The sequence below is a fragment of the Grus americana genome, chromosome 17 (assembly GCF_028858705.1).
Source record: "Grus americana isolate bGruAme1 chromosome 17, bGruAme1.mat, whole genome shotgun sequence".
Taxonomy (NCBI): Eukaryota; Metazoa; Chordata; class Aves; order Gruiformes; family Gruidae; genus Grus; species Grus americana.
In genome coordinates, this window is record NC_072868.1 from 10,893,264 (window position 1) to 10,904,942 (window position 11,679).

General features: G+C 47.7%; 1 protein-coding gene across 5 annotated transcripts in view; it reads right to left on the minus strand.

The window, feature by feature from the left end:
* The window catches only part of COL20A1 (collagen type XX alpha 1 chain), a 50,641-nt gene extending 40,613 nt beyond the window's left edge, over positions 1-10,028 (minus strand). For 3 of the 5 annotated variants that reach the window (XM_054846000.1, XM_054845997.1, XM_054845995.1), the window contains exons 1-6: positions 9,671-10,028; positions 6,082-6,166; positions 3,442-3,552; positions 1,612-1,755; positions 1,230-1,370; positions 140-340 (exon numbers count right to left, since the gene is read on the minus strand). In XM_054846000.1, coding sequence (XP_054701975.1) covers positions 140-340; positions 1,230-1,370; positions 1,612-1,755; positions 3,442-3,552; positions 6,082-6,154 — 670 coding nt within the window. In that variant the 5' untranslated portion in view covers positions 6,155-6,166; positions 9,671-10,028. The remainder of the gene's footprint in view (positions 1-139; positions 341-1,229; positions 1,371-1,611; positions 1,756-3,441; positions 3,553-6,081; positions 6,167-9,670) is intronic. The other 2 variants (XM_054845996.1, XM_054845999.1) reach the window with 2 other exon arrangements.
* Positions 10,029-11,679: the final 1,651 nt, after the last annotated feature.

Here is an 11,679-nt window from a genome sequence, read left to right on the forward strand (position 1 = left end):
ATTAAATGCACTATCAGCAGCAGCATTTGTACTCTTGAAAATCTTGGCGACAGAGAATGGGATGGAAGGCTTGTATTCAATGAGCTTTAGGGAAAACAGTGAGGAAGAAGGAGCAAGACACGTTTGAAACCCCTCTCACCTCGCCTCAATGAATCCTTTGTGGGTTTTTCTTTTCCTAAAGACTCTCGCTCCGAGTTTGCAGGAGTGCGCTGGGCTGATCTTGTGGTTGTTGGTGTTGCTTCTGTCACACTGGCCTCCACACTGGGATGATTTCTTGTGGTTTCTCCTGAGCCCTTTGGCTGAGTCACCTTCTGCCTTTTCTTTTCAGCTCTGTCCTTTGCTGTGCTCCAAAGAGAAAAAAAACCCATTGTCCCTAGCTGTGTTATCCCCATGCAGCCTGCTGCAGTCATCAGCTGATTTCAGCCACATTTGACAGAGGTGTAGGGGGCTCAGAGAGGACAAAAATCCTACAACCTTTTGCAAATAGGTAGTTAGATAGAGGAGATCATCTTCATTCATGCCTCTCTGAGAGGGCTGCAAGCGGGCTCATGAGTTAATAATAGTAATGTCAGTAATGGATCACATCAAAAGTTTGTCCTTCCCATTATCCTTGACGATGAAAAAAGAATGAACGTTTATAAAATATAAACCAGGGAAAACATTCCATGGCACCCGGTACCCAGTGTACTCTCCAGACCTCAGCAATCTGTGACTCAGAAACATCCTGTGTTAGTGCCAGTCTTGTTGCATAATGGCCCTGATGGATCTTTCTTCCATCACCACATATAAATGCTTTTTTGAATCCATGCAAACTTTGTTGTTAGACACATGAGAATCTATGCAGTTATATGCAGTCCTCAGCCATAGGGGAGAGCTCACACCTTCTTGTAGACCATCTGCAGCCTGGGAAATCAGGCATCATTACCCCCAGGGCTTTGGGAGCAGCTTGTTCTCAGAGGATCCACTCTCAGTTGAAGGATTTGACTGTATCTGCTAAATCTGAATACCTGTGAGCTCCAAGAACGCATGGATGTGCTTTGTCAGGCTGGACAGTTTAGCTGGCATGAGGGGCAAATATTTTTAGGCAAATATTTACTGTGGTGGTGTAGTTCAGAGATGCACACAAGAGATGAGTACAGGCTAGCATGTCTCACTGAAAGAATGTCCATGATGAAGCAGGGGTTGCAGGGGGAGGGTGGGAATGGTTTTAGGGACAGCTGTGCACCCACCTGACTGTGTCAAGACAGTGTTCAGGGGTGGTGGGGTGGCCTCGGCTGCTGAGCTCCCCGAAGAGGTGAGATTCTTTCCTGATGCAGCTCCTGAGTTTCTTCGGTTATTTCTAGTCTGGGATGCATTTTTTAGCTCCTCTACTGTAGGAAGACCAAAACCAGGGAGAGACAGTCAATTGAGACAGGTCTGTGAGTCACAGTCCATCCTTCATCTCCTAGGTCTTTACCATCCCCCTTTCTAACCTTCCAGCCAAAATAGTAGCAGGCTCCGTGACTGCGGCATCATCTACAGCACATACTCTGGGGGATGAGCTCTTAGGACCCACATCTCCAAGAGCCTCAGGAGCTCCCTGAATGGTAAAATCTAGTGCGCTCTACTTACTCACAAATTTCCTCTTGGCAAACAGGGCTTCCTGGGAGCCGTTGAGCACATAGACCTGCAGCGTGTACTCCTTGGTAGGGCTCAGCCCCCCCACTGTGGCTTTGGGAGTCTTGGTTTTCAGCATGACTTCTTGCTCTGAGTCCCCTGAGGTGGGATGAAACCACAGTTCAGAGACTGTTAGAGCTTAAATTTAAGCTGACAGTAGCAAAAGCACTGCTGAAATGCAGGGAATGTCTGCCTAGAGACCTCAGTCAACTCCTATTTCTTTTTTAACTTTGTGGATCTCTGATTTTTACTCTTTTTCCCAATCCAGAGTTGAGAACTTTTGCAGTTTTTTTTTAAAAATCTCTGATACATGCCCAAAATGGAAAACCAGTTCCCATCCAGCATTAGTGCAACTCTCACCAATTTCTCAAGGAGTTGCTGAGTGAAAAGCCAGTCTTCAGAGGATAAAGAGTGGGCAATTACTAGTAAATACCGCTCATGAAAACATTCAACCAATTGACGTGCTTGAGGCCATACATAACAAAGTGAGGAAGTGGCTTGGTGTTTTTGGAGATCACTGGCACTTGGGACTCCTCTTAGTTATCCCAGCCACTCTCACTGTGCTGTCTCTGCAAGCACCATCTCTCCCAAAGGCAGCGGCTCTCCGCGGGGAGACATCTCATTTCTGGGGCCAGCACTGCCTCCAGAACCCTCCAGCCATGTCCTGTGGCTGTGGGACCTGTCCTGGGACTGTGATGCCTCGACTACCCAGGAACCAGGGCACTGCTGTGCTGGCACGCTGCACCATGGTCTCTGTGCTACACAAAACGAAGGGGGAGAGGCAAACTATCTCCCTAAAATCCTCTGATTAAGAAAGGTCTACAAGCTTTAAATTACGGAGATGGATGTGAGTCTGACCCCACCATCCCTGTGCTCATGCCGAGGGCTGGAGATGGAGCTCCTCAGCCTACGCAGAGGGAAAGCCTTAGGCATGTGCCTGGACCACTGGCGGGGATTCCCTGCATTCCCGGGATGCTCATCGCTCTCCACCAAGCTTAGGGAGGAGCAGGGCAGGGAAGGAATGAGAAACCTCCTGCTCCAGCTTGGGAAACAGGTGGGGGCTGAGCTAAGAGTGGATGATCACAAGAGCTCTGCCGCACGCACCCCTGCCTTGCAGCTCCTTTCTCTGGCTTGTTGGGAGAGTGGTAGCAACTGAAAACCAGATGCCAGCCAAGACTAAGGTTGCCTCCAGCCATTGCTCCCCACAGAGGGACATTGTGTCCTTCCAAAACCACCAGGTTCAGCATCCAAAGCCAGGGAGAGCTGGAGCTCAGCCAGGGCAGGGAGCTGAGGGCTCAGCCCCACACATGCATGGGGTCAAGAACTTCCCATCCCATGTCTCTGCAGGTGCAGGGAAAGCTGGGAGCTCCCACAGAAGAACCAAACAATGAACCTTTCCTCATCTTTTCTCTCACACAATCCCAAAGAGCAACATGTTCTGGCTAAGGCTTTCCCCTAGGATGAAGAGGGATGAATTTCATTTCCCTCTTGTGAATGAGTGATAGAGCAACTGTGCTTGCACTGACGTGGCACTACGGACTGCTCTCACGGTGGCCAGAAAGGCCGTACTGTGTGTACAGCCCAGAAGAAAGTTTTGATCTAGGTAATCAACACTTGAAACCAGAACAACCAGTGGATAATTCCCTCTGCCTTATCTCTACCACTTTAATGTCTAAATAATGCTCTTGCTTAAGTTCTGTTGCCCATCAGTGGAAAGGTGGAGCTCAGTCCCTCACTCATACACAAAACTCTGCTGGGTCTGATGTCCAATGGATTAGCACATACCTGCCATGGGCTTCACCCGAATTTTGTAACCGTTGATGTTCCCTTCGGTCTCTTTCCATTTCATTTGGAGCCTCTCTTCTGAAAGGACAGTGAGCTTCAGCCGGCCTGACCCTGGGGAGGAGGAGACATGTCCATGCTGTTACGGATGCAATTCCTTTCTCCATATGCGCACCCACAAAGCGCCACATATGCCATCTCCTCTATGGACACGGGAACAGTTGCAGTGCAGAGGAAACCTTCACCATCCCATGCAAGTCCTCAGCATCCCCTGCCACTGCACAGAAACTCCTGCAGTCCCCCTGCACCTCTGCCAGGAGACCCACCGTGAGTCACTGCAAATCTGCAGCCTGCCGCCTGTGCAGAGGGGAGTTTTATCAGGCATTCAAATGAGACCTCAATATATACTGCTGCAAACAGGGAAAATAGCCTGCCGTAGAAGTGAGGGCTTTCTCTGCACCCCTCACATCTTGGAGGACTCTCCCGGGAGCTTTCACGCAGAGTGTTTTGTTTCAGCAAGTGGGTTTAGTGCAAAAATCTGAAACGGGAGTGCAGGAAATAGATAAAAGGGCTCAGTGAGGCTCTTCAATAGGCTTGGGCTGCTGAGAAATACAGAAATTCCCCAGGTGATGGTCCCATACTTCTGCAGAAAGATAATTTCAGAGGCAGTTCCAAGGACCAGCTGGGTTTAGAAAGAAAGAAAGAAAGAAAGAAAGAAAGAAAGAAAGAAAGAAAGAAAGAAAGAAAGAAAGAAAGAAAATCTGATAAAGTGTAAATAACAGTTCCTGGCAGGACCATAACTCATGGGCACCAGCTTGTATCAGTTTGCTGCAGGGAGCAACAAACTAAATGACAAATCCTGAGGAAAAAAATAGTATCAGACAAGGAAGTAAGAAGAAGAAAGAGCACATTTTCTTATCATCTCCAGATTTCACAGATATCTTTTAAACCCCAGCTAGATGTCTGAGCTCATGTGTCGCTCTTTGAACCAATGATTCCTTGGTAAAACATAGCTGTACTGTCATACAAATGTCACCATATGAAATTTTTTCACTTGACTGGACATAGGATGGCAACTCAGCAGATTTACCTCCCCTCCTTCCTGACGCTGTACTACAGCTGCCTTTCCAGCAGGCTGCCCTAATTTGCAATGAGTGAGCGTGCCCTTTGCCTGCACAATATAAGCGTCTGCACTCAAATGCCCACCGTCATTTGCAGTTGTTACCAATCTCTTTCCCTTCAACATTACTCATAAAAAAAAGCTTAGGGTGACCTGGAGTGTCCTGCTCAGTGTTGGCAAACTGTGTGTGTTGGACTCAAGTCCCTAATCTGGTCTTGTATGACATCCAGATATCTGCTGACGTCTTTGCCATGAAGTCACAGCCCAGGAAAGCAGTCAGAGCTGGAAGTGAGGACTTGCTTGTCTCAACCCAACATCTGTGCCTTAACCTTTCCTTGCAGAGACTTCCTGCAGGCTGCCCAACAAGCAGATAACTATTTTGGGGAAACAAAGCTCAGATTCACATCTCACCCCAGGCAAATCTGAAGGGGAAGAAAGAAAACATGGGAAAGAGGGGTGAGGGGCAAAATCAAATCCCAGAATCATGTCTAAGAGAAATGGAAAGATCGTGGAACAATGAGCAGAATTCATAGTTAGATTAAACATGGAGCTGTCTTCTTTTGGCCAAGTGTGGTCCAGCTCCTCAGCCATCACTCTAGGAGCCCAGAAGCTAAAAAGGCAGGAATGTCCCCAGACAGATCCGAAAGGACAGCATCCTCTAAAGCGCCATTATGTGCTGGATGCAAATGAACCCCAGTGCCATGAAAGCTCCACTGTTTCCCTGCCCTGTGTAGGATGTGCACTATTTGATGCTGTAACCTTGCTCTCTGGCTGATAGGGAGTTAAGCCCAGACTTAACTGCAGAGGCTGGTCTAGAAGATAGACAGCATGGAGACATGTCTGTCCAAACTCTGAAATGCTATCACCTCTCTAGAAACCTTTGTGATGACCATTTCCACAGAAGGTTCAACCATAATATAAAGGTGGATCTTCAGCATCAGAAAGCATATGGTGAGGGGCTATAGGTATTTCCCGATCATTTATGGTACTACGGGAGCACTATATATTACAGGAGGAATGCACCTCATGTGCTTTCTTATCCAGATGTTGCACCACTTATCACCATATACATCCAAAGCGATAGTTTCAGAGCACAGGACAGATGCAGTGACTAACAGAAGCAACGCTGCTTTTTCTTCCTATTTCTCAAGCTCCATTTGCATTTCGTGTAAGCACCCTTCATTGCTTATACAGCCTGAAATGCATCCCCAGTGCAAGGGAGTGGCCTGCTGAATCGCTGCCAGTGATGAGGACAGGCTTTGCAGGGTGGGGAGGGATCGAGATACTCTCCCCAAAAGGGCCCCTGGATCTCTCGCTGCTCTTCGTGTGTGGGACCGAGCTGTTTGGAACTTCACCAACAGACACCAGTGCACAGCAGCCCCCTTAAATCCTGCCTGTGATCGGGAACGTCCCTCGCATGCGGTGCCACTGCCAACGGAAGGGCTCGGGCAAGGGGTGGGCTAACCCAGGTGACATCCAGACCGAAGGGAATTGCCCTGAGCAAGGGCAGGCGGGCTCCTTACCTTGGCCCACTCGTCCCCAGACATGGCTTGCCACAGGCAGGCAGGCAAAAAAGAAACAAGTGCGAATCAGCATGGTGACCGGGACCTACAAGAAGGCAAACATCAGGAAGAAGAATTAAAAGTTACATTTCACCATGACAATACTGGGGTTTTGCAGTCCCCAGTTAAGGGACCACAAGCCGAGATCTACAGCTCTATGCATCATTGACAGCACTGAAAGGGCAGATGGAGAAGCATGTACGAATTTTGCAGCAATTCCTACGTATTCTTTTATATTCTCCGTCTCTCCGATACAGCTGTTCAACACCTCGGACCAGTACTAAATTGTGTTTATAAACCTGATGGGGAGTAGAGTTTGACTCTTCTCAGCCTGCTTAGTCCTGGAGATGGGCACTGCCTTCTTGGTTGGACAATCTCAACAGTGGTATAACACATGCTGGGTTCTGCTCTAATCGTGGAAATAAGCAAGATTGGCCAAATCACTGGACAGACATAGATTCCAGAAAAACTTCTGGTTTAAATCATACAGAAGTAATTATTTCTGATTATCACGACTAAAATCAATATAGGTATACGAACACACAGCATCTTTCTCATGTCCCTGCAAAGCACACACTAACCATAAAGGGAGAAGCATTTAGAGGAGCGCTCTTTGGCAGACAAGCTCCTCACACCATGGATTTAATGACCCTGCAGTCACTGTGATAAAGCAATTATGCAGCAGGAGGGGCAGCACAGACCTAGCTGAGTTTATATGTCAACAGTTTAGAAAAAAGGGGTTTATTTCTTATTTCGCAGTGGAGTCCCTGGGAAGGTACATTCAGGACTTGTTGGGGTAGTCTTGTTTTAACTTGTTCACCTGAACAGTCTGAAAACAGATGCAGTTACAGATTTAATCATGGCAGAGGATCAGTTTGACTTATAGGTAACCTCTGCAGCATTGACGAAGCTGGCTGGCTGAGGACAGCCTGCCTACAGCCCAGGGACCTTGGGCACCTTCAGTTATCTTTGCTGACCTGGATTTTGGTTTTATTCAGTTTGGGTCAGAAATGTCAGCTCAGCATAAAACCACCCTGATGGAAACGGTGCCTCCCCCTCATCTCAGTCTCAATATACCAGGTTTAAAACATATGCTGTTGGCCTTTTGCAACGCATCATTGGCATCTGTCATTTTTGTGCTACACATTTCAGCCTTATTGCTTTTGGCAGAACCAGACCGTACACAAGTTTCCTCTGCTGCCGTCTGCAGTGACATTTCACTTCTATTCATTTTGATGGACAGGTATTTAGAGGCTCCTGGCAAATGCCTATTTCCCTTCAAATACGTCAGCTTTTTAGCTATTTCAAGGAAAAATAAATATGCACGTGAGTGACCCAGCCGTGATCTCCAGGGTTTTAAATCAGTTCTAAGTTGCTGTAAGAATGAATGGAAAAATATGCAAGTTATAACAGGGAGATGTTAACCACCCTACTCAGTCTGTGATTTTTTTTTTTTTTTGATTGAAGATCAGGTTATACAGAACAACTGCAGTGTAACTGAAGCCCTTAGCCATAGGAAAAACTTGTGCTTTTTTTCCAGCTAATAAAATGAAGTCATTGCTTATATAAAACAGCAAACGTTTTACAGGTGGGTTTCAGGAATCTTACTGTCTCCTCAAGAAAAGCAAAGCCTGCCCTGGCTGCAGAGGTACACGTGCCAAACAACAGCAAGAAGCCTACATTTTTGAAAAATTCCCTGAATCAAAAGTTCATTTGTGCCATTTTGCAATGCCACCAAATCGCTCTTGATTTCCTTGCAACTTCCCTCTCTGTGGCTAACAGGATCCCAAACTCCGGGAAAAGCACTGGATCGTGTATGATCTTTTCCTGTTAACCAGGGTTATACGGGATCCAAAGTCCCGTGAAATAAACCCACGGGCTTCTCCAGCCTGCACTGATCCAGGCTTACTGCAGGCTCTGATTCAGCCAGGAGCTTCCTCCCTGATGTGTCAGTAAGGATGAGTTCAATAATAACCCAGATTGGATCCAGTTAGTCCCCAGAGTGTGGATCTTTACTGTGACTAAAGCAAGGAGCAGGAAACTTCATCTCTTCTTCCTATCTCAGAGGCAAACCCATCGCTATTTTGCCTCTTCTCCAACTTTCATTTTCCTGCCTGTGAAGCAGGAATAACAAATGCACCTGCTTGAAATGGTGGAAGTTACATGGCTAGAGGAGCTATATCTTCCCCACCCTGCAGAGCTCCCTCTCCGCAGGTTTCCTGCTGGTCCCCGAACCCCCACTGGGTCTCCACGGTCCCTTCCCATCCATTTCTGCTCTCGCTGATACCACCAGCCAGCCAGGCTGAGCTGTGGACCCCGGGATGGAAGGGACCACAGTGACATCAGCCTGCGGCACGCCGATGCTTCTCTCCCGTCACTCGCCCAGGGAAGGAATTTGGAGACAGCAACACATGGAGCATGTGTTGAGTATTTCCAGGGTCTGGAAAATGGGTGTGTGGGGGAGACACCGCTTCCTGCTTGTCCCAGCTGTGTGCTCAGAGGGGATTTGGAGGCTAAGGCAGTCGGAGATCCCCTTATTTGTACAGGAAATTTAAAAAGTAGTCACTTTAAGTAAAGAAAAAAAATTCTATGCAAAAAATCCCTGCCACGTATTTAAGTGGGGATCTGGGGGCACTGTGAATTATTTGCACCCTCCACAGCCACAGTCTGGAGACATTTCCTCACCCCAGAGAGCGTTGCCACCTCTGCACAGAAGTGCTGGCAGAAGCGATGTCACCTCATGGCCCACTCACTGCCGGACGCACGAGCAGTGCTGGGGACAGCCCTGCAGAAGAAACCAGCTGCCTGCCAGAGGTAGCCAGCTGCAGGGACTAAATCTGTCCCACACTCCCTGAGTGCCTTGCTAGTTAAAGGACCTAAAACAGACTGAAAAAAAAAAAAATACTCGCATTCATTAAACCCTTTCTGTTCTCTCCTGGAATCCTCCTGTATTTCACTTTCTCTATTGAACAAAAAGTCTCAATTATCTCAACACTAGTCTCAAAAAAGTAAGGCACAAGTTGCACTTCTAGGCTGAGCCTTTGCAGCTCCCCACCGTCCAGACAGGCTTAGTAACATCAGCGTGATGCAGACCCACACCACACCTCCAGGTGGGAAAAACCCACCCAGACAATTGCTATTGCTAACAAACCCTGCCAAGTACTGTCCCCTCTGGCAGCAATTTCCTGCAGGATTTCTACCATCAACCACAAAATAGAAGGGGAAAAAAAAAAAACCCAAACCAACAAACAAAGTGCATTTCTCACAGCCATCACTCCAAAAGAATTGCTAAAGCAGTCCTAGCAATATTTAGACCTGATCTGCAGTGAATGTGAGTCTTGAAGCTACTCGATAAGGGGACGAGACCTGCATCCCCTGTGCAGCACCGGCAGCGCTGCCCCGACCTGAGCTCCACCGGCTCCAAGTTTCCCGGAGAGCAAAACCCCGCAGAAGTTCCCTGCTCCGCCAATACCCACGCGTGTCCCAAAACAACACAGCCCCTCCTCGGCGTCCCTGCAAACCGAGTCCCAAAGGGGAAGGAGCCACAGACCTCTGTGGAGCGGCGCGGCTTCCCCTGGAGTCAGCCGGGAGGTGCGGCGAATCCAGCTACGTTCTTACATCGTGGGAGAAGCTGCCCTGGCGCCTCGTCTGCTCCTCGGCGTGATGAGAGATTTCAATTCCCAGACGTCAGGAGGGGTAAGGAAGGGGAGGGAGAGCAGGGGGAGAGGGACAGCGATTTCCCCCACCTCCCTCTCACCATGCAGCAGAGAGCACTGCTTGGCCCCTACGTGCAGCTAAAGAAAGCGTGCATGACAAGCAAGAGACTGCTCCTATGAAAAAAAGTAAATAGCTTTTAGTGTTTTTGCTAACTAAATGCTAAAAATATGTCTAAGAAGCTGCACATTGATTTCCTGGAGCACAGCAACAAGTCGTTGCTCCCGCCCACTGTCAGACTCCCAGGGATGAAGTCAGTCCAGCCCCATTCACATCCCATTAAATATTTTTCAGAGCCCGGCGTTTGCACTGAAAGCAAATTGCATTGCATTTGTTTAAGGAAATTAAGCACATCTGTAAGTTTTGCAAGGCCAGAGGCTGAATCATGAACTGGAGCTTGACGGTGCTGCAGACTCCCCAGCTGTGGGATACAGCCCTGACCTCCACCGGCATGTGGTCCCCAGCCCCGGGAGTGCCTGGGAGAGCCGCCCCAGCTCCGCGCCAGAACTTTTTCGGAAAGATTTTGTCCTCGTTGCCAGGAATGGAACAACTGACATGGCATTTCTCATCACAAATGGAGGCCAGATTTTCAGTTGCATCTCCGGGGACTGTCAGCATCAGTCTCCCATTGGAACCAAGCAAACTGCGGGGAACTCACAATTGCCGTTCTTCGGGAAACACAGGCACCTCTGAAAGTGTCAAGTCAGGCAGAAAAAAAGTCATAGCTTTCAACTATTTCTGCTCAATAAACAAACATTGCCATTTTGCTTTATAATCTAGTAAGTATTTAAAAGCATCACATTATACAAGCCAAAGGATAACACCAAAAGGAAGCACTTAAATATCGCTAAACCAAAATATGGAGCATTCGGTAGCCTGTGGAGAGAGGGTTGTCCCTGCCCTACACGTAAATACCACAAATTACCTCTCCCATAATTCCTGCTGGATTTTAGTAGTCACTCAGATTTGCTACAGTTTAAAACTAGGAGGAGGTGAGAAAGGAAAGAGCGCACATCTCCTGCACTTCACTTTCAGGGAAGGTCAGACCCAGAGCTAAAATTATGCTGTGTTTATTTCAGAAAAATCTGGAGCTGCTTCCAATGGTTATGTTCATGTTGTTGCTTTTTGGCCTACCTTTCCCACGGTGCCCACGCTCTGGTCTCCTGGATTTGTCTGACTTTAGTTCAAGGTCAACACCATGCATTAAACCTTGGGGTCATCACAGACACCCAAGCCCTCGCTGAACAGCAACACAAACCAGAATTTTAAAAGCAAAAAAGGCAGATGGATGCTGTTTTGCTTGTGCACTGAATGGCTAGAAATAACAACTCTGAGCATATTGACAAATGGCTTAAAAGATTGTCTGGTTTCATTTAGGGGCTGGAAGGACCCCAGTGGATTATCAATGCAAACATCTTGCTTGGACCATGTTCCAGGAACGCTGCGCTCCAAGTAGTCCTATTACCTCCACACCAGCGCTGGGGGAGCACATATCCCTTTATACCAAGGAAAAAAAGGCAGCCAGCAGTAATGCAATACCTAATATACAGCTGTCACCAATTTTCCAAGAAAGTCATCTCCCACAATTCAAAATGACCATTTGGGAGGGTTTGGGGCTTTTTTAAGACTTGGCTGGTGGGCAAGAGAGCTGCACTGAGGGACCTGCTGCTGCAAATCATCCTGCTGTATGCACAGCACTGCAGGCCAATTACGAGCAGGATGCTCTGTGAACTGGAAAGCAAGAAACCTCCCCCGTTTCTTGTTATTACCTGTTATTCTATATTTAGCTCTTTTTCAGGGTAGTCTGTATATGAATATTCTGCATTGCCTCCAAATGAAGTCATC